Source organism: Macaca fascicularis, chromosome 12 (genome assembly GCF_037993035.2).
Source record: "Macaca fascicularis isolate 582-1 chromosome 12, T2T-MFA8v1.1".
Lineage (NCBI taxonomy): Eukaryota > Metazoa > Chordata > Mammalia > Primates > Cercopithecidae > Macaca > Macaca fascicularis.
In genome coordinates, this window is record NC_088386.1 from 105,543,846 (window position 1) to 105,569,652 (window position 25,807).

Genomic DNA, 25,807 nt, shown 5'->3' on the forward strand with positions numbered 1-25,807 from the left:
ATTTTTAAAATGCTACTTTAAATTCCATAATTAAATTACAAAAATAAAAATGAGTGCTAAATGTGAAGAGATAACGTAGCTCTTTATTTCCCTCTCTCTCCCTCTGTTTCTCTCTGAGGATATTAATATTTCTAAAAAAAAAAAAAAAAAAAAGAAAATTCCTTTTCTTCTTATCTGTAGTCTTTCCCTCAGGGCCATTTAAACAATGCACAATTATTTCATAAGAATTTTGTAAGAATATTCCATTTATAAAACTATAAAACAGCTCATATACTTCTCTCTAATTCCTTAAGTGACAAAATGGGATTTACTTATTTTTACTGACATTTCAAGTGTAAATGAGAAACAAATTAGTGCAATAACTCATGAACTTGAAAAGTTTATCTTTACATCTTAAATGTTAACTTTTTTATTTGATATACATGGTTTGGGGGGTGGTTATTTTGGCCGTTTGATTGCCACTCAATGATCTTTCCTTGATGATTTTGTTTTGAATTACAGAAATAAGACTTTATTACTAATGTGCATATTTTTTCTTTAGTGTCAAGGAGAATTATACATGAACTGATATTTACTGATATTTCAGGGAGTTAAACAATATGGTAATAGTTGTGTCCCAGAGGTAGACTTTTCTAAACAGATTTAAATTTAACCTTGACCTTGTTTTTAACATATTTTATTTTACTTCTTGAAAATGTTCATTTTCTCCAACATCATAATGCAATGAAGCTAACATAACTTGACTTAGGTAGTCCCTTACCTTGTAAATGCTAAATAAATTGTATTTTAAGTAAATTTGGTGGACTTTGTGATAAAGCTGTTAAGGTAGTTGGTTGGATATTCTTTTGAGGCAAGGCTTTTTTTATTCCCAAAGATTTCTTTAGCAAAATTTGCACATTTTAAATAAAGCAGCCGGGAATTCTTATGTAGGGGCTTCCTGCATTGGCGAAAACAGCACATGTCTAACAAATTTAAAGACTTTTTTTTTCAGTACATCAGTACATCCATCTTTTCACAACCATCTGTTATCCGGCAGCACCATCTCTTATTTCCAGCAAGCTTTCCACATGCGTGCAACTTACTGCCATTTCCAATAAGGGTAATCAATCAATACAACCCTTTCAGCTCTCAAATTTTAAAATAAATTGCCTTTTAATGAGACTTTAAAAGTCATCACTATTAGCAGATTATACATCATAGTTTTCCAACCAGTACATAATGTATGTTGCATTAGAATATTAATTTGTTCATCCAAACGGTAAAATAAAAAAGACAGCTGAGGTCTTCATGAGGTCATTCTAATGGAGCTGAAAGTGTTCCTTTAGTAATATTTCTGTCATTTCATGTATTGTTCTGTGGTCATGATGTCAACATCTTTTTCATCCCTAAGAAGAAGAAACGCTAGAGAGTCGGATGGCTGAGGAAGAGAAACCTGCTGCTCTTCCTGAGAAAGAGTGTGGGGCTGCTAAGTCCTCAGACCAACCCAAAGGCCTCAGTAAGGGCCAAATGGAGTCTAGTGCGGAGGCCCAAATAGTTCCCGAAGAGAGTGCCCCGGCAGGGGTCCCACATGAGAAAAGTGTAAAAGAGGTCAAGGAGGTGTCTCCAGAAGTAAAAACCCCTTCCTCTGCTGGGGAAGGTGTGTCTTTCTCAGGATTTGCATGTGTTTTGTTGCAAATGATCTCTCCAGTGGCTTACCAACCTGATGCCTTTCCAATGCTATTTCGCTATTTCATCGCTGGGTCTTATGATAACAAGTCCACTGTTGTAGGCTTCATGTGCAGAGAGCGTGGCTTGCGCAAGTGCCGTGTGGCAGCTTGGTTTTCCAGTGCTGTAGCTGATTCCTGGTTTTCCTTTGCCATGATACAATACGCTTTGCAGCCAGGCTGATGATGCTATGTGAGCTTCTTTTTTTATTTTATTATTTTATTTTTTTACCCGCCCCCCTCATCTCAAATGTTTGCCAGTCACATTGCTAATACATGTATATTTTTGTTTTTATTTTGGGGACAGCAATTCATATGCTTTTATTTCAAATCGTACAGTTGGATTTTGGCACATAGAGGCTTAAATGGTGGAATCGTTTTTGTTTGCAACCAAAATGTGCTATGTTTTTTATGCTTCAATGAATACTGGTTTGATTTTCTTGAGCTCCTGCTGATGCTTCTCATATCATTTTCTCCCCATGGCAGCCAACCCTTCTGATCATCCCCATATCTCTTGAGTTTTCATTCATCTAACCTTTATTAGAAGTTCATAAAGTATTTTTTTTCTATTGTTACAACAGGACACATAAGTATATAAGGTAATGATGATCCATACACTTGCTCTTTTAGAGATGGTTGAATTTTATTATTTTATAAAAATGTGTTATCTAATTTCTGTGGAGCACCTCTAAAGCCGATACTGGCCAATGCTTCACCAGTTGGTCATGCTGCAGGGATTGAGGTCATGACCATGGGAATAAAGTTATTTCAATAGTTGACTGTTTTGAAAAGTTTGTTACTCACATGACTTCCCAGTATCAACAGTGTAATTCAGATTTTCTTATATCTATCGTCCAGACTAAGTAATGATTAGGAATTTAAATTTTTCAATATGTGATAGAAACTGGCTTGTAAATTCTTAAGTCATATCATATAAAATTGATAGCAAATATTTACTTATATTTCTGAAATTTAATTTCAGATGAATTCTAAAAATTTATGCCAGTAACCTGTGGATGCCTAAAGAATTGGCCCTGACATTTGTTGATCAAGTTAACTGAAACTATTAACATTACATCATTGTGCATTACTTGGCCCTCTGCCCATAGCCTACCAATTCATTTTTAAATGATAAAACCAATGAAAATGTTCAGTAGAAATCAAGTCTTATCTATATTTAGTCCTTACTATTCTTCAGTACCCTAACTTAGCTGCTTACTCAATATTCATTAGCTTATAATCTTTATGTATAGAAGGCACATGAATTTCGTTTCTTCTATAATACACATCACATAAGGTTTAGGAGAGACAAAAACAAACAAACAAATAAAAAAGAGAAAAGAATATCCAGAAATATACTGTTCTTACAATTCCTTTGCACATTAATTTATAACCAGAGTTCATTTTAGTAATGGTACACATAAATCTCAGTCCTGACCTTTTCATATTGATTTTTACATGGGTAGCATGCTTGCATGTTCCATAATTTTTGTTGTTATTCTACCATTCATTTATCACTTCAAAATATAATTTTAAGCTTATTTCCTGAATGCACTTGCCTATTATTTGTTTAAAAATCAACCCGATTACTTCAGATTTACTTACAGCCTCGAAGATGGAGTTCCATGATCAGCAGGAATTGACTCCCTCCGCAGCTGAGCCTTTAGACACGAAGGAAGAGGAGTCAGAGAAGCAAAGTAAGCCTGGTGAAGACCTTAAACATGCTGCCTTAGTTTCTCAGCCAGAGACAACTAAAACTTACCCTGATAAAAAGGACATGCAAGGCACAGAAGAAGAAAAAGCACCCCCAGCTTTGTTTGGGCACACTCTTGTTGCCAGCCTGGAAGACATGAAACAGAAGACAGAACCAAGCCTTGTAGTACCTGGCATTGACCTCCCTAAAGAGCCTCCAACTCCAAAAGAACAAAAGGACTGGTTCATCGAAATGCCAACAGAAGCAAAAAAGGATGAGTGGGGTTTAGTTGCTCCAATATCTCCTGGCCCTCTGACTCCCATGAGGGAAAAAGACGTATTTGATGATATCCCAAAATGGGAAGGGAAACAATTTGATTCTCCCATGCCAAGTCCCTTTCAAGGTGGAAGCTTCACTCTTCCTTTAGATGTCATGAAGAATGAAATAGTTACAGACACATCACCCTTCACCCCTGCCTTTTTACAGCCAGATGACAAAAAATCTCTGCAACAAACCAGTGGCCCAGCTACTGCCAAAGATGGTTTTAACATTGAAGAGCCCTATGAGGATAAACCTGACAAAACGGCAGAAGCACCACCCTCAGAGGCAATGACCTTACCCAAAGATGCTCACATTCCAGTTGTAGAAGAACATGTTACAGGGAAAGTTTTAGAGGAAGAAAAGGAGGCCATAAATCAAGAGACTGTACAGCAGAAAGATACTTTCACCCCCAGTGGACAGGAACCTATACTTACTGAAAAGGAACTTGAGCTGAAGCTTGAAGAAAAAACCACCATTTCTGACAAAGAAGCTGTGCCAAAAGAGAGTAAACCCCCAAAACCTGCAGATGAAGAAGCAGGCATAATTCAGACCTCCACAGAGCATATTTTCTCAGAACAGAAAGACCAAGAGCCTACCACAGATATGTCAAAACAGGACTCGTTCCCTGTAAGTTTGGAGCAAGCAGTTACAGATTCAGCCATGACCTCTAAAACACTGGAGAAAGCCATGACCGAACCATCTGCATTAATTGAAAAGAGCTCAATTCAGGAACTTTTTGAAATGAGAGTTGATGACAAAGATAAGATTGAAGGGGTTGGAGCTGCAACATCAGCTGAGCTTGACATGCCATTTTATGAAGATAAATCAGGAATGTCCAAGTACTTTGAAACATCTGCCTTGAAGGAAGAAGCAACAAAAAGCATTGAGCCAGGCAGTGATTACTATGAACTGAGTGACACTAGAGAAAGTGTCCATGAGTCTATTGATACCATGTCTCCCATGCATAAAAATGGTGACAAGGAGTTTCAAACAGGAAAAGAACCCCAGCCCAGTCCTCCAGCACAAGAAACAGGGTACAGCACTCTCGCACAGAGTTATCCATCTGATTTACCTGAAGAACCCAGTTCTCCTCAAGAAAGAATGTTCACTATTGATCCAAAAGTGTATGGAGAGAAAAGGGACCTCCACAGTAAGAATAAGGACGATTTGACCCTCAGCAGGAGTTTAGGACTTGGTGGTAGGTCTGCAATAGAACAAAGAAGCATGTCAATCAATTTGCCTATGTCTTGCCTAGATTCCATAGCCCTTGGATTTAACTTTGGTCGGGGACATGATCTTTCTCCTCTGGCTTCCGATATTCTAACCAACACTAGTGGAAGTATGGATGAAGGGGATGATTACCTTCCAGCCACCACACCAGCACTAGAGAAAGCCCCTTGCTTCCCTGTAGAAAGCAAAGAGGAGGAACAGATAGAGAAAGTAAAAGCTACCGGAGAAGAAAGTACTCAAGTGGAGACATCATGTGAGTCTCCTTTCCTAGCCAAAGATTTTTACAAAAATGGTACTGTCATGGCACCGGACCTGCCTGAAATGCTAGATCTGGCAGGCACAAGGTCAAGACTGGCTTCTGTGAGTGCAGATGCTGAGGTTGCCAGGAGGAAATCAGTCCCATCAGAGACTGTGGTTGAGGATAGTCGTACTGGTTTGCCCCCGGTAACTGATGAAAACCATGTCATTGTAAAAACGGACAGTCAGCTCGAAGACCTGGGCTACTGTGTGTTCAATAAATACACAGTCCCATTGCCGTCACCTGTTCAAGACAGTGAGAATTTATCAGGGGAGAGTGGTTCCTTTTATGAAGGCACTGATGATAAAGTTCGAAGAGATTTGGCCACAGACCTTTCATTGATTGAAGTGAAACTGGCAGCAGCCGGAAGAGTCAAAGATGAGTTCAGTGTTGACAAAGAAGCATCTGCGCATATCTCTGATGACAAATCAGGACTGAGTAAGGAGTTTGACCAAGAGAAGAAAGCTAATGATAGGTTGGATACTGTAATAGAAAAAAGTGAAGAACATACTGATTCAAAAGAACATGCCAAGAAAACTGAAGAGGCTGGTGATGAAGTAGAAACATTCGGATTAGGAGTAACCTATGAGCAAGCTTTGGCCAAAGATTTGTCAATACCAACAGATGCATCCTCTGAGAAAGCGGAGAAGGGTCTTAGTTCAGTGCCAGAGGTAGCTGAGGTAGAATCATCCAAAAAGGTGGAACAAGGTCTGGATTTTGCTGTCCAGGGTCAACTAGATGTTAAAATTAGTGACTTTGGACAGATGGCTTCAGGGCTAAACATAGATGATAGAAGGACAACAGAGCTAAAACTTGAGGCTACACAGGACATGACCCCCTCATCCAAAGCACCGCAGGAGGTAGATGCATTTATGGGTGTCGAGTCTGGCCACATGAAAGAAGGCATCAAAGTTAGTGAGACAGAAGTCAAAGAGAAGGTGGCCAAGCCTGACTTGGTGCACCAGGAGGCTGTAGACAAGGAGGAGTCCTATGAGTCTAGTGGTGAGCATGAAAGTCTTACCATGGAGTCCTTGAAAGCTGATGAGGGCAAGAAGGAAACATCTCCAGAATCATCTCTAATTCAAGATGAGATTGCTGTCAAACTGTCGGTGGAAATACCTTGCCCACCTGCTGTTTCAGAGGCTGATTTAGCCACAGATGAGAGAGCTGATGTCCAGATGGAATTTATTCAGGGGCCAAAAGAAGAAAGCAAAGAGACCCCAGATATATCCATCACGCCTTCTGATGTTGCAGAGCCATTGCATGAAGCAATCATATCTGAACCAGCAGAGATTCAGAGTGAGGAAGAAGAGATAGAAGCCCAGGGAGAATATGATAAACTGCTCTTCCGCTCAGACACCCTTCAGATTACTGACCTGGGTGTCTCAGGTGCCAGGGAGGAATTTGTGGAGACCTGCCCAGGTGAACACAAAGGAGTGATTGAGTCTGTTGTGACCATCGAGGATGATTTCATCACTGTAGTGCAAACCACAACTGATGAAGGGGAGTCAGGGTCCCACAGCGTGCGTTTTGCAGCACTAGAGCAGCCTGAGGTGGAAAGGAGACCATCTCCTCATGACGAAGAAGAGTTTGAAGTAGAAGAGGCAGCTGAAGCCCAGGCAGAACCCAAAGATGGTTCCCCAGAGGCTCCAGCTTCCCCTGAGAGAGAAGAGGTTGCATTTTCTGAATATAAGACAGAAACCTATGACGATTACAAAGACGAGACCACCATTGACGACTCCATCATGGACGCTGACAGCCTCTGGGTGGACACTCAAGGTGTGCATTATTATTATTTTTTTTAAATTTTCTACTCTCAACTCAAACACAATAACCTTATGGGATTTTTTTTTCACTTAAACATTTTAAAATACCTCTTTATCTCTTTGTTTTGCATTTTGTTAAATATACAAAGGATTTTGTACACTTGTTACTAATGTTTTCACTGTTGTTGTTGTTGTTGTTGTTGTTGTTGTTGTCATGATTTGCTTTGATCCACAGATGATGATAGGAGCATCATGACAGAACAGTTAGAAACTATTCCTAAAGAGGAGAAAGCTGAAAAGGAAGCTCGGAGATCATCTCTTGAGAAACATAGAAAAGAAAAGCCTTTTAAAACCGGGAGAGGCAGAATTTCCACTCCTGAAAGAAAAGTAGCTAAAAAGGAACCTAGCACAGTCTCCAGAGATGAAGTGAGAAGGAAAAAAGGTTCATTTAACAATCACTTCTTTAAAAATGTTTTTGAAGTAATTCATTATTACTTTTTTGCAGAAGAACTGCCTAACAGTGGTAACTAATTATTTATAAAATTTCGTTCGGTTTTGCTCCAAGTGTTTATTTTTTCCTGATGGTATGCTTTTTGTGTTTTCTTATTCATAGCAGTTTATAAGAAGGCTGAACTTGCTAAAAAAACAGAAGTTCAGGCCCACTCTCCCTCCAGGAAATTCATTTTAAAACCTGCTATCAAATATACTAGACCAACTCATCTCTCCTGTGTTAAGCGGAAAACCACAGGTGACTGTTCAATTCTGCAATGTGACTGGCAAACATAGACATGTATTTTTTTTTAAATCTCATTACTGTAGCAGCTTCTTCATTTTGTTTTTCTTCCAAGAATCTCAGCAGTTATGAAAAATTTGCTATTAAGTGTCTTGTATCATTATTCTTTTTTTCCCCCTCCTTACAGAAAAGGTCATGACCATCTGTTTCTTTGTCATGCTCAGACATAACAGTGCGTGATTGTATCTTGGCATTGTGCTCTAGTGTCACGTTCTGGGGATTCCTATTTTCATTCTGTGTGTTTGGTTAGACGATGGCGATGAATTTAACTGTGGTATGCATTCTCATTATTTTGCTTATTTATCCCTCTCATGCTTAAACCCATAAATATTTGTCCTATTTTCTACATTGTTACTGCCAAATCTGTTACTGATGTTGATGAATTTATTGAAAACCACCAAGAATGTGTAGTGATTTAGATACTGAAAATGAAAAGCAAGCCAGGAAGTGCAATTGTGGTTTACAAAATTACTATGACTTTGCTTTTGTTGGGAAAAAAAAAAAAGAAAACAAAATTTTCTGGTAATTATATCAGATTTTATTCCTCATATCCAAAATTAACAAGGTTTTCACTCTACTAAACTACATCTCTTAGCTGACCTTGTGTCATGGAGATTTTCTTAAATATGTTGGATCCAAACTACTCAACTTTTCTATATAATTTAGTATTCAAAAATTTGAAGCGAAAACTCTTCCTTTTTGGAGGAACTTAAGTTAGAAATAAACTTCAGTTTATTTTTACTTTGCTACCTACTTTTTTTTTATTTTTATTTTATTTTTTTTGAGACAGAGTCTCGCTCTGTCACCCAATCTGGAGTGCAGTGGCGCGACCTCGGTTCACTGAAACCTCCGCCTCCTGGGTTCAAGCAGTTCTTCTGCCTCAACCTCCTGAGTCGCTGGGATTACAGGTGTGCACCCAGCTAATTTATATATGTATATATATTTTTAGTAGAGATGGGGTTTCACCATCTTGGCCAGGCTGGTCTTGAACTCCTGACCTCATGATCCACCTGTCTAGGCCTCCCAAAGTGCTGGGATTACAGGCGTGAGCCACCGCGCCCAGCCTGCTGTCTACTCACTTCTCTTCTTCAAATACATATTTTTTCCTAAGTTTATAAAACTGATAAAGAAATAAAACATGTTGGAAACCATCATAAAAACCCCTACAAATATCTGTAATGCCAACTTTTTTCTAAATTTCAGTGCAAAGTATTTATTTTATATGTTTAATTATACTAGGATAATCTTACAGTATATTTTATTTTAGAGTTTATTAAGTGGCATGCTTGTAGCCTACAAAATGACAGATCGCTAAATCAGAAAAGAATGTTTTTCTTTCCATTGTACATCATCAGTGCCTCTATATAAATCTTCGGATGGTTTTAAAGGTTAAAAGGAACATTAGCCTTTGTGAGAAAGAGAAAATCAAGGTAATTGATGGTTTTATTTTAGTTATTGAAAATTCCAAGTATTTTGTATTTGTGTTCTTCATCTAGAAATCATATCATGTGCTTTCCTTCAAAAACAAGAATCTAAGGCCGAATTGGAAAATGGAAGGCTTGTATATATGCAAACCTTGATAAAGCTTCAGGATGAAGAATATCTCTGAAGTTAGGAGTTAGAAATTAACATGACACACCTCAGTTCATTTTCTCAGGTTTTTAGCTTCATTAAACTTAGAACTTCATTAAACTCAATAGCAAATTAATAGCTTCATTTAACTTAATAGCAAAATTGCTTGGGCAAGCAGAATCTCTTGATTTAGCATAAAAACTCTATAACCTACCTGAAGAGGATGAAAGATGTCATCAGGATTGTGGAATTTTAGAGAAAATGTAAAATGGTTTAGTAAAGTGTTTACATGTCATTGATATGCAATTTACTACATTTAAAGTAAATGGTGTTTTTATTCATTCTTTGAAAGAAATTTAAAATCTTTGAACTAATTAAGATTTTCCTTTATTCTGGTCTAATGTTAAGGAGAACACATGTATCAGATATAGGTGTCATTGGTTTGAAGCAAGCTATACGTGTCTCAAGAGTTTGAGTTATGTTACAGAGGTAGTAGGAAGGCATCATTTTTACTGCTTCCTTAAAAACGATAAGTCCTAGAATCTGAAAAATCTCACTAGCTAGTCCTACATGGCATAAAGCATATTGTAGATAGTTATTATTTTTGTGTCAGAACTGTACATGTCATAAAATACCTTTTTGGAACTTATTCAGAGGGCTTATAAGGATACATATTTTTTTCTGAGGGTTTCTGTTTTATGAATGAAAATTAAGGAGGAATAAACACACAAGCTTGATTATTTTGTCTTCTAAGCCCAATTTTCAAACATAGATGGTTTTCCAAACCACAAAGGATTGTTTTAAATCATGAGAGCTAAGCCACCTCAGGTAAGTCATCAACCAAAATGTGCTAGAGATAATGGAGTTCAAAATTGAAACCAGAAGCATAAAACAGCAGCAAGAGAAACAACAGTAACAGATGTGGTAATAATTTCATACAGGAAGTGCATGTGTAGAACATGTTCTGTATTTACTGAACTTAAATTTTCTCTCGTGTTTTCTGTTCTTGACAAGCTATTTTTCTTCCCTTCTCATGTGGCATTTTCACATCAAACAAGTATGTCATTCATTTTGTGAAATGAAGGGATGCAAAGGGAAAGGGGTTGGCTGATCATGACATCATGACAGTTTGAAATGTAAAATACTGAAATATCTATAGGTATGCCAGTGGCTTCCAGAACAAGAAGAGGGTTTGGAAATCTCTATGAGCCCCCTTCTGTATATCATGCGAACCCCAGAAACCAGTCAATGTTCTTTCTCTTAAACTTTGCAACATTCACATTGCTATTCTGTAACTTCTGTTCTAAAGGATCTATCCTTACATACTAGTGACTCAAAGATACATTGGTAATCAATAGAAAAATTATTTGGTGTGCTTATCTGTGCTTTGGTAGACAATGGGTTATATTAATTAGCACACAGTATAGTTGGAGCCACATGCTATGTTATTGCTATTCAGGTTACTTGAGTTATTGAATTTGAGTCTCAGAATAAGCAAACTTTTGCTTTGCATTAGTCTGTTGACACAACAGAATATCCTAAAGGTATTTAAAACTGCATTTATGAGTTTTTAGAGACTAAATTTGGGGTTGTTTGTCTTTTATTTTCAACAGCAGCAGGTGGGGAATCAGCTCTGGCTCCCAGTGTATTTAAACAGGCAAAGGACAAAGTCTCTGTGAGTAAAAAAAGTTTTCCTTGTTCTTCATTTGAAGTTCCTTTGGTATTAGCTGCAACATCGGAATAACTTTTGATATTGTTTAAATATTTACTCTTAAAAGTCATTTTAAATAGTTCACTCACCCAGAAGATTCTCCGTGGCATCCAGGCATGGAAGGATTAACGTCTTCTGGGATGGCATATAATGGTAATTGGTGAGGACACAGCTGGACTGCTTCCTTACTAGTAAGACAGAAACATAGAAAGCAGGACAATGATATGGCAAAAGTAAGGAAGTCCAATTTATTTACTTTTCATAGAATCAAATTAAACCATATAACCAACAGTAACTATATTTTATAATACACTTTCATTGTTTTTGTTGCAAAATAAAAATATGACCAAATGAAGCATTGTACACAAGCAGAAGGAAGTATAAATCAATTATAATCCCCTTATCATAAAGATAAACACAGTTATCATTTTGGTGTAAAATCTTAATTTTTTTCTATAAATTTATAGGCTTAACAACAAAAATGAGAACACTGTGTATCAATTTTTAAATTCAACAGTAAATGTACTTCCATGTCGTTGAACATTTTGTAAGTTTTAATGACTACATAATACTGCATTTTATTTATTTGCAATGATATACTTAATTTCCTATTATTTGACTTTTAGAATTTTTGTTGTTGTTTTAACAATATTACTGTAGAGAACTTTTTGGCTAAGTTCAGTTCATAAATGCGTTTGTGTGCCATTTCCTTCAGATAATTTTCTACTAGTGAAATTAAAGAAAAATGTTTATATTTAAAGTTTTTGCTACATATTGTCAAATTGCCCTCTGGAAAGGTTCTACCCACTTATACATTCTGTATAAGAAGAGTGTTCATATTCATTATTATTACCACGTATTTTATATTGTTCTATATTTGCCAAATTATGGAGATGGCATATGTTATTATTTTAAAGATTTATTTTGGTTGTATTAATGGTGTTAACTTCTTCATATATTTATAAATCTTTTCTATTTTTTTCTGTGAATTTTATTTTTATATTATTAACTATATTTTAATGACCAAAGCCAACATGAAGTATTTTCACTCCTTTATGATTGAAAGAAAAAAATTAAAAGGCTACTAATGAAATCCTAAAATTATAACAAATAATGTGAATGATATTAATTAGTAGCTTATAACAACGTTCTGAGACTGAGCAAACATATATAATATGTAAATCACAATTCTTAGTTTACCCTTCTAAAAACCAGTAAGATTTTACACTTCTACTTTTATTTATTATGAAAAGTAGTGATTCATTTCCTGTGGCAGCCAAATCTTTGATTTTGAACCTGAGGGGTTTTACGTTGATAAAAGATGATACTTGATTTTTATACAAATGTATCAGATATATTCCTGAACATATGGCAAGAAACAAAGTTCATTTATTGCTTTGGTAAATATTAGGCTTTATTATAAACACATTGTGATTTCAAGATTTGTATCTCTTTACCTTCTGTTTCCTAATTAATGATTTATGGTGGTTAGCCATAGGGCTATGGAGCAGACCATGTTCAAATCTTGAACATCTTTTAGTTATATGATCCTTTTCTTCCTATTTCGTAATTTTCTAAAAATAAAGGGGAGGACAAAATTCCTGTATCATGAGTTAGTTATAAAAATTAAATGTAATAATGTTATAAAACAGTATGCAGTATAATGCTTAGAACATAGCATTCATTTAATAAATGGTAATAGTTGTTAGCTATTATTTTAATTAACTGAATGGTGGAAGTTTTCAGGAGCAGATATAAAAAATAAGTCTGACCTTTCCTCCTTTAGGTTGACATAATTTGGAACATTTTTAGGAAATTTTTAAGCCCCTTGGTCTTTGAGTAACTCGATAGAATCAGCACTTGGAACAGAACCATAGGCATCATCTGACACAAAACAAACTTTTTTCCTTGTAAATGCCAATCTTGTCTTTCTGAAGAAAAATTAGGCCTTCATTCTTTCTTTTTTTCTCATTTATTAGCCTTTTTTCCTTCCTAATATGATATCCTTGTCCTATAAGTTTTCTAAAACCCCAAGTAACTTTTATTTGATTTAGCTCTAATATTCAGTCTATCCATCAGAACAGTTCTCTGATTGTTTTTTGTAGTTGTATGCTCTTTTAGATTCACTTTTTTTAACCTAAAAATGTTTTTTCTATGGGTACATATTAGGTATATATATTTATGGGATTCCTGTGATGATTTTTTAAATTGCTCTTTATTAGGAACCAGACCCACCCATAATCCTGCATTTCACTTGGGGTTTTCTGTTGTTTGTTTAGCATTAGTAGTCGTCTTTCTTAACTACAAGCAATCCAATTTATTTTTCTCTTCTATATCACACTTTTGAAATTCACTCTTTTGTGGGTAGCATCAATCAAAAAAGAATGACTTGTGCTGACCCAATTACACTTCCCACTCAAGATACTGGGTCTATAAAACAAGAAGTGATTTTTATAGTCTGTAAATACTTATGTCTCTGTTGTAGCTCCAGAGGTTAAAACTTGAGATAAAAATCTCAGTTTTATCTGTCATTTCTGTAACAGATCAAATTAATTATTTGAAGATAATAATCTCCTTGGCTTTGTCATACTTATCTATATTTTTAACAGTCACCCATGAGATGTATGGCATGCTGGCATAGCTTTCTCCAAAAGTCATACATCCTTCCCAATTATACTTGCAGCCAGTCTCCCCAGGGATTATCAACACCTGTAAATTAAGTCATGATTTTTATTGGCAATCTTTTCAGTCCTGACTTTCCTTTTTAGAATTCATAACACATCATGCAGTCTTTGCATAAAAATGTTTTTAGTTCTGTGGTATAACTTAGTTCACAGTATGTCTTTTAGTTATAAAATGAACCAATTATATATAAACTCTGAAAATTTTCTGTTGAAGTCAGTGTAGATTACCTGAAAATAAGTTTTTTCAATCTTTAAAAATGCTTTTTTTCATTAGGCCTCAAATATGTCTTGTTCTAAAGTTCTTGAAACATGATTAATATATGGATTATATGTATACCTTGAAGGCTGTATTTATTAAAGGAATAATTCCAGCAGTTAGGATATTGAAAGATATTTCCAAATGTGTTATCAGTATAAAACCTGTGAATTAATTAGAGACTATATACATAGAATCCAAAAAGAATATTTTATCTACATTATCCTTAAATGAGAGAACTATGTATAGAATCATTTTTTAAAAAACAAAATTTAAGCAATCAGCATTATTTTTTAAACCAGCAAAAAGAGAGTTTTGCTAGTCACTTGTAACATTCTTTCTATATTAAGGCTTATTCTGTTTTTTAAAAAAGAGAGACTTACTTTGGTCTCAGGATTTCACAAAGCTAATTCCTTCGTATCTAAGCAACATTATTCTTTCTTCTGTCCTTCTATCTATCCATCCACCCATTCATCATTTATTCAACAATTATCCACTGGGTCTTTACTATGTACCAAACATAAACAATCACATTTGGAAGTAAAGAGGAGCAAATAATAAATAATAAACATGGATAACTGTTCTAGACCTGGTTACTAGAAAATAAAATGGTTTAGCATTATTTATGTGTCTTATTTACATAACAGATTTTTTATTTTATTTTTAATCAGGGTGTCCATGTGCAGGCTTGTTACAAGGGTATATTACGTGATGCTGAGGTTTGGGCTTATATTGATTCCATCACCCAAATAGTGAACATAGTTCCCAATAGGAAGTTTTTCAATCCTTCCCCCACTTTTGGAGTCCCCAGTGTCTATTGTTGCCATCTTTATGTCCGTGTGTACCCAGTGTTTAGCTCCCACTTATAAATGAGAACATGTGATATTTGGTTTTCTTATAACAGATATTTTTCTATGACTATTATTAAGTTAGGTTTGGCTAAAGAGAGCTGTTCAATGAAAATCTCATCTAAGTACACATCTCTATCATTGATTATAACCATTTATCATGTGTTCTTATTAAAAAGACTTTGAGTTTCTTATACGTTTATACTTCTTTTTTTATTTTCCTTTTACTTCATAGTTTGGTTTATTTTGTGCTTTTGTTTGTTTTCTTTCATGGCTAGAATTCTACCTTGTCAAAGATTCCTGCTTTACAGGGTAGCACAAAGTCCCCAAGATACAGCTCAGCCTGCCCTAGCACGACTAAAAGGGCTACATTTTCTGACAGTTTATTAATGCAGCCCACCTCAGCAGGCTCCACAGACCGTTTGCCATACTCAAAATCAGGGAACAAGGTAAGGCAGCAGGTCAATAAAATGTGCAGAAAGAAATAGAATTTGGGAGATTATGTTATAGAACCTAATTCAGGAAGTGTATGAAAGCAAATACTTTACGTTCTGAAGTATTTGACACATAAACAGTAGGCCCTTTTAAAAACAGATACAAATTTAAAATTTTGATAAATAGTATACCTATTTTTTAAATGTAGAAAATGTCTTTTTCTGGATATGCTTCCCATTATTAATTGATGGTTTGATTATCTGGTAAAATATCAAATGCAAACTTACAAAATATATTATATATAATATATAAGAAATAATATTGCACAGTACAATAATAACAAATTATATTGTATAGAATATAATAGACAATTGAAACTTAACATCATATACATCAGGGTTTAATACTATCTCTTGACATCTACCAACTCAATTGTCTTGAAACAATTACATAAATTCATTAAACCTGTTTCTTCAGCTTTATCATGTATCATGTTCTGTGGTGAGAAACAAATCATAAAAGAATGTAAACTATAAAGAGTTCCTGTCACATACATGCACAATATATGGTAGTGGTCATTGTTAGAAATATTATGCATGCAGTGAGCTACTCTCAGTCCTTTCTGATTAATAAATTATCATGCTAATGAAGATTTTTCAATAAAATTAGTAATTTGCTGAAGATTGCTTGAGTACATTTATTTTACCCAATTATCATTTAGAACTTGAACTCAGTTATCAGAACTCCAAAATAATGTGTTTTTATAAAACATCTAGGCAACTATACACTCTTTCTAAGTTCTAAAGTAGAAATGCTTATAAATATATGAAATCCAGTAGTTTGTATTAAAAGAAATTCATCTATCAGCACAGGAAGAAAATAGCAAAATCAATATCACTTCGTATAAATTAAAGACTTACAAGAACCCAATGTCCTTTTTGTTTTCTCCAATCAGGATGGAGTAACCAAGAGCCCAGAAAAGCGCTCTTCTCTCCCAAGACCTTCCTCCATTCTTCCTCCTCGCCGAGGTGTATCAGGAGACAGAGATGAGAACTCCTTCTCTCTCAACAGTTCTCTCTCTTCTTCAGCACGGCGGACCACCAGTAGGTTTATTTTGATTTGACTTCCTTTTTAAGCACTTTTTAAATCCTTTAAGTGGAATAGCACTTATATTTATATTTTAATTTGTAAAAATAAAACATGCATTAAGACTAGATTATATTTGCCCTAAGAATCAGAAAATCCAGAATGTAGATGGCCGCAAAATAGCTGTTTGAGTAAAAACAATTGATAGAGGAAATGGTAACATATTACCCTATTATCTAAGACTGAGATAAACTTATTTCTCTAAGAATATATTTTCCTTTTTGCTTCAAATTTAGCGCAAAAACGAAAATTCTAAAGAATGATCAATGTAGAAACCAAGTCAAAGATTTTTAAAAACATACAGGTATAAAAGCTTAACACTTATTAGATTTCCAAGTCGTAAAATCGAACTAGAAAGTCAACAATCAAAACTTAGGATCCTGTTCAACTCGTTAAAAATTTGCATTCCAAATGAGATATAAATATAGTATAGTCTATGCAATAGTTTCAAATTATCTTGATTGATGGCCCATTCATGAACTGATTGGCAATTATAACAGTTTATATAATGCTCCAATCATTACACATTTATATGTTGCATTGTGGCAAACTATCTAGTAAAGCATAGATTCAAATTACTTCCATAAGTATTTTTCTGTTGCAACCAAAATAGCTACCAGTTATTGAGCACATATAGATACTAAACTCTTAAGATACATTGTCACTAAATTTAATTAGCAAAACCAATGAGTAGGTATTAATAAACTCAATTCAATCTACTGATGAGAAAACTGACCCTCTACAGAGGGTAAGTTGTCCAGTGCTTCACAGCTAGTAAGTGGTTGAATTTGGTTTTCAGTCTGCTGATAACTTCACAGCCTGAAGTCTTAATGTCTTTTCTATATTGATTTGGAAGAAATAGTACTAGACAACTGCTCTGCAGAATTATTTGGAGGAGAGTGTCTGTGTCATTTAAAAACCATTTTAAAATGGTGGAAATTGCTACCACTATCACATTATAGTTGGCTTCAACACTTATTTTAATAATAATTGACCCACTTAAATATGACTATTGGCATTTAAACAGTGTTTTGGCCTACAAGAAAAGTGTTTACTGTAATAAGAGTAATTGTGTCCAACATTATTTAGTTTCCTAGAGTATTAGCATTCTTTGAAATATATGCTAAGAACACTGAAATCACAAAAATTATTTTATCATAGCAAAAATAAATTATTTAAATGAATTAGCAGGGAGGGCATTTAAGATTTAGTACTTTCCAGGGAAGAGACTTTAAATATCTAGAGTTGAAATTGAACATCATTAATAACCCCAAGGATGATGAGACAAGACAAAGATACCAAGTACTCTCCAAAAGAACATCTTGAATTATGCTTGTATTTGTTGCTATAAAAGCAAAATGGCACTTTCTCCATAAATCCACTTCTTCAAACCACTGTGTTCTGCCTTTTAAAGTGTATCTGTATATGAATTGATTCATTAAATGTTCAGCACCAATTCTATTTTGACTTTTTAAATTTACTGATGTTTACAAGCATTTTGCATTGTATTATTTGATAGTGAACATAACTGACACGTTGATCATTTTAAAACATAGGGTCTGTCTTACCTCTATATACCAATAGCTGAAAGGCATAAAGATGATTGGAAGAGCAAGCACTCTGCCCACTTCTACGTGCCTACCACCCCCTTAGTGGTACACAGGGATGTTCTAACATTTTGTGCAGCTATTGAAAAGATTTGAAGGAAACAATGTTGTGCAGGAAGCTCATCCACCCAAGAGGAAGGAAATCCATTGTCACTGAGGAGTTGACAAGATAAATAAGAGCACAGTTTAATCAAGTAACTTGTAAATAAATATCTTAAAAGTTGTTTCAGATCTTAGATTTAACCTCTTCAAGTTCAGAACAAATAGGAAACATTCAAATTTATTGTTTTGATGATAAGAACAAATTTATTACAATAAAAATTGATCATATATATTGAACAGCAGTGTGAAGGCCTTAATATTTGTAGTTTATCCTCTTTCTCCAGATGTAACACAAAACCTCCTTTTATGAAGCTTAAAGTGTTTTCTACAAGTATGGAAATGACTCCTCGGAAGTTTAGAAAAAATTATTTCATATAGTAAAAATTGTTATTCACATCCAGAATATTGCTTCAGTTCAGTCTCCATGAAGTCAAAAAAACCCTCAGCACACTTTGATGAATTCTGAATTCAATACATTTTATTTTTTAAAAAATGTTGCCTACCTACTGTATTCAGCTCACATGAAAGTCACCAGGGCTAGATACAATGGCAAAAAATACAGGGACGATCCCTCTCCCCAGAAAATCTGAGCTATTCAAAACTGGTGAAGTAATAGAGAAAATATTTGAGAAAGAAATAATGTTTCTGGTGAAAGTATTCAGACAGACTTAGAGACAGACATCTACATTGAAAACTTAGTCCATAACAAACCAGGACATGGAAGTTACAAAATTCCAAGTTGGATGTGGTTGTATTATCCTAGTCTTGAAATTCTTGTGAAAAGCAATAAAAATCACAGAACACATGCTAATTTCTCACTTTAGACTTCTCATATCCCATTTCATATTATCAGTTGAAGAATCTAACTATCTTGTGCCCTGTGTTAGAAAATCAAGACGACACAGGGCACTTTCATTTGATATGTGAAAACTGTTCACTGAAAGAAGTACAATTGTTCTGTGTTTCTCCAGGAGATAGAACCTATAGCAATGGGTAGATTTACATTTTCCATAGATCACAATTGTCTAAAAAGCTCTCCTGAGCTCACATCTTATAAATATTTAGGCAAAGATTACCTGTCCACTTCTCAGAAAGAACTTCCTATATTTATGAGCAATTGCATTAGGTGACCTCTAAGATTCCTTTCACTTCAGTGGCTTTAAAATTGTTGTGTATTTATTCTCTACAAAATTTCAGAAGATTCATTGATTTTTTTACTTAATCAGCAGTAAAAAAAATGAAAATTATCCCTTTTCTATAAAATATGTTATAAATGAAATTTGCATGCTTAGAAATGTAAATCCTCAGGGGCTAAATATTGTATCTGGCTTAGACGTTAGTAGCATCTGGGTGAATGAGCCTCAATATTCTCATTTCTTAGGAATAATAAGAGCTGCCCCTAAGAACCGTATTGTGCGTGTTTGGTTATCAGTTGGTTGATATTCACATAAGTGCTTTGAAATTTATAAGGTGTTGCATTCTTATTTCTATCATTCTTTCAGAAAGGTATTTGAAATGTCATTCAAAGCACATTCAAAAGATGAAAGAAACATAGTGTAGGAAAATGGGGGGTGGGTAAAATAATAATAGGAGGCTGAGCTCAATTTGAGGCAAAGAAATGCATCTCAGATCCTGTATAATTAACGGGGTCTTGGATTTAACACCAAACTGCCAAACTAGTGATGAAAACAGAGGAGAAAACACAGTCAGGTACGAGGCTCGATGGGAATATACTGGGACATCCCAAGTTTCTAAGGCAAGAAATAGACTTTGTTTGTTTGTTTGTTTGAAGCACTGAGATGATTTTCCTTATGAAAAGAATACATGATATAGTAGAGCAATGTCTGACAGCTTCCATAAACACATTTATATACCTCATAGTGTTCCTCAATATAAGGATAGAATATTGAAATGCAGACCTTTCTATACGGACCGAAACTATGTGTCCTAAATACGTGGTTCTATATTGTATGTTCACCTGGATCCCAGAATGGATTTACTACATAGAGGAATGAATGATCTACATATCATTCAAGGAATCTTCAGTAAATATGGGTCTGCATACAACACTAAGAGTAAATTCTTTTCCAACTAAAGGCAGATCCATATGCCTTAATAGTCACACAAGTAGAAAATAGTTTTTGACACATTTATAATGAAAATTAAGGAGAACAAATCAGAAAAAAAAATCAGGTTTTTTTCTTTGTGTTGATGGCAATGCGTGTTCAAAAGAATGCCACTGAGTTATGCACCTGATTTCAGAAACGAGACTCTCAGCTTCTTGAGCACTCTAGTGATCATTACAATAATTGTTTCTAAATACCTTAGAAATGAAACATATTATGACTTCTAACAATCTATGGGAAGAGGAATGTTTTGAGGAGAATTGTCTGACTCTGGTTTGGTTTTGGTCTTGCTTGTTAATACAGGGTCAGAGCCAATTCGCAGAGCAGGAAAAAGTGGTACCTCAACACCCACTACCCCTGGGTCTACTGCCATCACTCCTGGCACCCCACCAAGTTATTCTTCACGCACACCAGGCACTCCTGGAACCCCTAGCTATCCCAGGACCCCTCACACACCAGGAACGCCCAAGTCTGCCATCTTGGTGCCGAGTGAGAAGAAGGTCGCCATCATACGTACTCCTCCAAAATCTCCTGCGACTCCCAAACAGCTTCGGCTTATAAACCAACCACTGCCAGACCTGAAGAATGTCAAATCCAAAATCGGATCAACGGACAACATCAAATACCAGCCTAAAGGGGGGCAGGTAAGAATTGCATGAACACATATTTGCTGCCAGAAATAATTACTACCTTGCCTTCTTCATGTTGAAAGCTAACAGTTCTTAAAAGGGAAGCAGATGTGTTAAAGAGCTACTGGTTGCAATTTATTGCTAAGAGTTTGGACTTTAGGAAGATAGCATCTGAAATATAATGAAAATCACATAACGTGCCCATTCCTTCTGTTTATTCTTGGGTAAAAAATTTTACCAACTTTTAGTTGATTGACTAACATTTTTTTTCTGAATGTATCTCTATTGCTTTATGGTTTTTAACTTGAGATTAAAGTTATATTTCTGACATAAAATTGAGTTTTCTATATTGGATTCTGACCATGAGCTCATTTGGCTATCTTTTACTGATTCCAATTTTATCTCCTTCTTTATTTCCCAAGGATTTCCTATGACATTTTCTACCATTCCCTCATGTTTACTCCAAAATAAGGATGTTTCACCGAGTTTCAATTCTGGTTACTATTGCCTAAATGTTGCAAAGGGCAGGTATTCGTGTTGATAATAAAAGACACATGGTTCTGATGAATAAAATTATAGACTTTGAACTTCTACTCAAGATTAATTGTATTAAATAGAGCTATTAGTAAAGCTTACTTACTAACTCTTCAGCTCCCCAGAGCAAACATTCATATCTTTTCAAACCAGGGTACTTTGAGTTCTGTCTTGACGTGAACCTTGCTTATACGCTATATGTTTGGACAAAGCAATTAGCCTGGAAGGAAATAATACAAATATTATTTAATGTTTATCTCATAATATTGATCTATTCAGGATAGTTTGACTTTTGTCATTGAAGAGATATAAAACAACATCCTTTTTTGAAAGAAAGATAAAAACAGTAACTTTGTACATAAACTTATAATGCCCTTTCAATATTCCAAGAAAGTCTTTTCCTTTTAACGTCAATATTTTTTTCTGCCACTCTTTTTCTTGTCTCTTGTGTTTTGTGCCACTGCTTTCTGGTATCCCTCCTTCATGCCAAAGAAAATCTATTTTCAGGCAAGTTTAGAAAAAAGATCTTGCCAAAATGTAAAGCTATCAGGCACTCCTACTCAGCAATAAAGCAAAAATTCAGTGTTGCTCTTTCATTTAGCAACAAACTTCTGTGCTGTCTCATTATGGCTCTGTTCAGGAAAGCCCAAAGAGTTAAGAAAAATCAACCAATGGGGCAGGAGGGGAGAGGTCAATATGCCTTTTCAGAACAAAGATAACATTCTGTAATAATAGAGTCGTAGAAAGATACTTTTTCATAGACAGATGCTATGAAAACTAGAAGCTACAAGAAACATTTTTAAGCAAAAAGTAGAATTATAAGCCTATAATTCCTAAAAAACTCAAACTATTCTTGCATTCACCAGCGTTTTGCACATCCAAGAGAAGGAAATATTTTGAGCTTTTTGGAAATATTCAAATGTTGCATCATCTTTATATTTATACATAAATAATTTAAAAGCATAAGGTGAATACAATCAATTTAGTACCATTTGGAAAGTTCTGCATTTTAGCCTTGGACAAGCTCTCCTCTAAAATAGAGTAACCATTACATATATTTAAAATCAGTTCTTTTAAAATAAATATTCCCATGTCCTGTTACTCTCCTTAACTAGATATGGGGTTTACTTAGTTATATTCTGGAAAGCATTGGTACTTAAAAGAATTTGTTTCCTCTTAGAATCACAAGGAAATACAAATTATCTCCAAGATATTTTTTTGAAACTAAAAAGGTAGTTAGAAGAGAAAATTATTATTTTAAGTTGACATCGAAATTTTATATGTTTTTCTTCGAAGGACTCCTTAAGATAGGCACAAAGAATGGTTTTAGCCTCAGCTTTGCAGGAACTTCTAAGATTCAATCAATCCAAAAAACGTGAAGACGTCTGTTTTCTTTTTCTGATTCTTTATCATATCTGGTTTTGAGTATTTTTATGTCTTATTTAAATTGACTTCTACTATATTTGGTAATTCATAAAATTGACACAAAATATCTTATAGTTTTGAGCTGAACTAAAACTTCCCTAGAGATTATGGTGGTTAAGGGCTAGTAAATACATATGACACAAAAATTACTGAAAGAACAAAAATAACTTCAAAATCACAGTGTCATTTGAAGCAAATCTGTTTTTTCATCAGGCAAGTGTTATACCTGCTACACGATTATCCTAGTTCAGCAATGATGACTTTGGAAAAAATCCACAACAGTGGAGTTATGAGGTGACTTTTTGCAGAAGTAGGAAGTATTTCCTCACCAAGATAAGAACCAGATGAAAGATATTTGCCTTCTATTTTGTGATAGATGGTATAAGTTCACTTAAATTAAAGAGTAAAATGAATTGGGAAATAATAGCACATTGCAATAGACCTGTCTGTGTAGGAAAAACCTATCATTCAACTCTTCAGCACTATCTCCTTAAAAGTCTCCTTACAGTGTATGATCTCAGATACAGGGAGTGAGGAGTGGTTTTTTCCATACATGTAAAACTGGAGATCTAATAGAGCGACTGAAGGAAAGGTATTTTAGGCCTTGTTTGAAATTATCAAAATGACATGTTAAAGACCCTTTATTAGATGATTGAGCATCAATACATGCACACTGTTGAAGACATTGAAACCACTAGCACATTGTTCTCAATTGTAAATTGATTTTCCTAAGGCATTTGAATGGATAGTGGCCAACTCAGAAATATTTCAAAAGACAGATCAAGAGCTATGCTTTCTTCAGGGGCCAGATTTTGTAATAGTGATATATGGTCTCTAGGAACTGAGAAAAATATTCATGCAATTCTTATTAATGAAGATGGGAGTAAATTTGAAGATGTAACTTTTAATTCCTCTGCACAGGGTCTATTGTGGTAAAATTTGAAGCCATTAGGTTGTATACAAATGATTTAATTATGACAACTTTATTATTGGGATTTTTTTGTGTGTTTGTTGTTGTTGTTGTTGTTGTTGTTGCTTTTGAGATGGAGTCTCTGTCGCCAGGCTGGACTGCAGTGGCGCAGTCTCGGCTCACTGCAACCTCTGCCTCCTGTGTTCAAGTGATTCTCCTGCCTCACTCTCCTGGGTAGCTGGGACTACAGGCATGTGCCACCACGGCCAGCTAATTTTTGTATTTTTGGTAGAGACGGGGTTTCACCATGTTGGCCAGGCTGGCCTTAATCTCTTGACCTCGTGATCCGCCTGCCTCAGCCTCCCAAAGTGCTGGGATTACAGGCGTGAGCCACCGCGCCCAGTCTATTGGGGTTTTAAAATGTGTGCAATCTCTAAGAATTGGGAGAGGAAATCTATAATAAAGATATATGCATCTTAGGAACTCAACAGCTTCCCAAATTATTTGCCTCCAGTTTGAACATTTATTGTCCTTCTGTTTGTAGAGGTTTTGTGCTTACAGCAGTTATCTCTTCTGTTAAGGACCAATTTCTGTTGGCAGAGGGGCTCAGCTCAGTGAGGCAAGTCAATGCCTAATGGAATAGATAAGCTAGCTGAAGATACAAGGAGCTTTACAGAAGGCAATAAAGCTAATCTTTTCAGTGAAAACAAATTCATTCCATTGGAAAGAATATGGGCAATCATGGATTCAGTGTAGACAATTAGCTTGATTGATTTAACTCAAGGCATAGGGAAGACTATCTTATTAAGTGTATTAATTTGAAGCTGTTCTGTGTAGTTAGCTCCCCAATCTACATTAAATCTAAGTTTTAGAATAAATAATGCTAGCTTTTGAAGAACACAGCTGCTTCAGTTAAACAAAGGTAGGAAAACAAGCAATTTCTCTAAACCTGTAGCATAAAAAAATTTAGGCAACAACTCAAGGAATAGTGCTTTTTACCTTTTCTATCTAATAATCAGATTTTAAAATAGTTACTTGGATTTATATGGAATACTCCTATATGTTTTGACAGATATCTTGTTTTTCTCCATTGGCCTTATGAAGATGAGTATAAAAAGTACAAGGTGGCCAGGTGTGCAGTGGCTCATGCCTGTAATCCCAGCACTTTGGGAGGCCAAGGTGGGTGGATCACCTGAGGCTAGGAGTTCGAGACCAGCCTGGGCAACATGGTGAAACCCCGTCCCTACTAAAAATACAAAAAAAAAAAAAAAAAAAAGCCAGGTGTGTTGGCAGGCACCTGTAATCCCAACTACTTGGGAGGCTGAGGTATGAGAATCGCTTGAACCTGGGAGGCGGAGGTTGCAGTGAGCCAAGACCACGCCATTGCACTCCAGCCTGGGCAACAAGAATGAAACTCTATCTCAAAAAAAAAAAAATAGATAAATAAAATTTAAAAAGCACAAGTTATATGCCTTGTAATAATTGAAAGTTACTAAAGAAGTGACTTCACAGATGTTGTCTTCATTTACTGCTCATTGGATAGGATAATTAGAGCATGATCTCTGCAAGGCCATGTCTGTGGATCTGATTGATTGCCTCTGAATTATGTGCTTTTGCTCCATTAATGGCTACAGTCAGTCATTTTCAGGTTAGCTAGGCTACAAATGATGGCATCATCATGCAAGTCACTCCTTTTTAAAGAAAAAACGGTACTCACCCTTATATAAAGAACTTTGTAAAATTTGTCAGCGTATTGCTTTCCCAGTCAGCATTGCCCTGCCATCTTTTTAAAATGTTTATTTAGATAAATCTATTAAACGAGAACCTGTAAAACACACCATTACATTCTAGAAATAAAGCAATCTTAGTTTCTATATCTCCATTCTATATGGATCTATTAAACTAAAGGATATTAGACATCAGAGATATCCATCTCCTTCTAATCCAACCCTCACATTTTCACAGAGTAAGAAACAGAAGTTCTCACATTACCCGCATCTTGCATATAGGGCATTAAA

The 25,807-nt window shown here is 35.2% G+C and overlaps 1 protein-coding gene across 50 annotated transcripts in view; it reads left to right on the forward strand.

The window, feature by feature from the left end:
• Window positions 1-25,807, forward strand: part of MAP2 (microtubule associated protein 2) — a 316,151-nt gene that overhangs the window by 270,284 nt on the left and 20,060 nt on the right. For 11 of the 50 annotated variants that reach the window (XM_074009971.1, XM_065525984.1, XM_065525986.1 and 8 more), the window contains 6 exons: window positions 3,299-7,024; window positions 7,247-7,453; window positions 7,625-7,759; window positions 10,990-11,051; window positions 16,266-16,413; window positions 20,595-20,935. In XM_074009971.1, the coding sequence (XP_073866072.1) occupies window positions 3,299-7,024; window positions 7,247-7,453; window positions 7,625-7,759; window positions 10,990-11,051; window positions 16,266-16,413; window positions 20,595-20,935 (4,619 nt within the window). Of the gene's footprint in view, window positions 1-3,298; window positions 7,025-7,246; window positions 7,454-7,624; window positions 7,760-10,989; window positions 11,052-15,153; window positions 15,325-16,265; window positions 16,414-20,594; window positions 20,936-25,807 lie in introns of all 50 variants that reach the window. The other 39 variants (XM_074009982.1, XM_074009984.1, XM_065525999.1 and 36 more) reach the window with 6 other exon arrangements.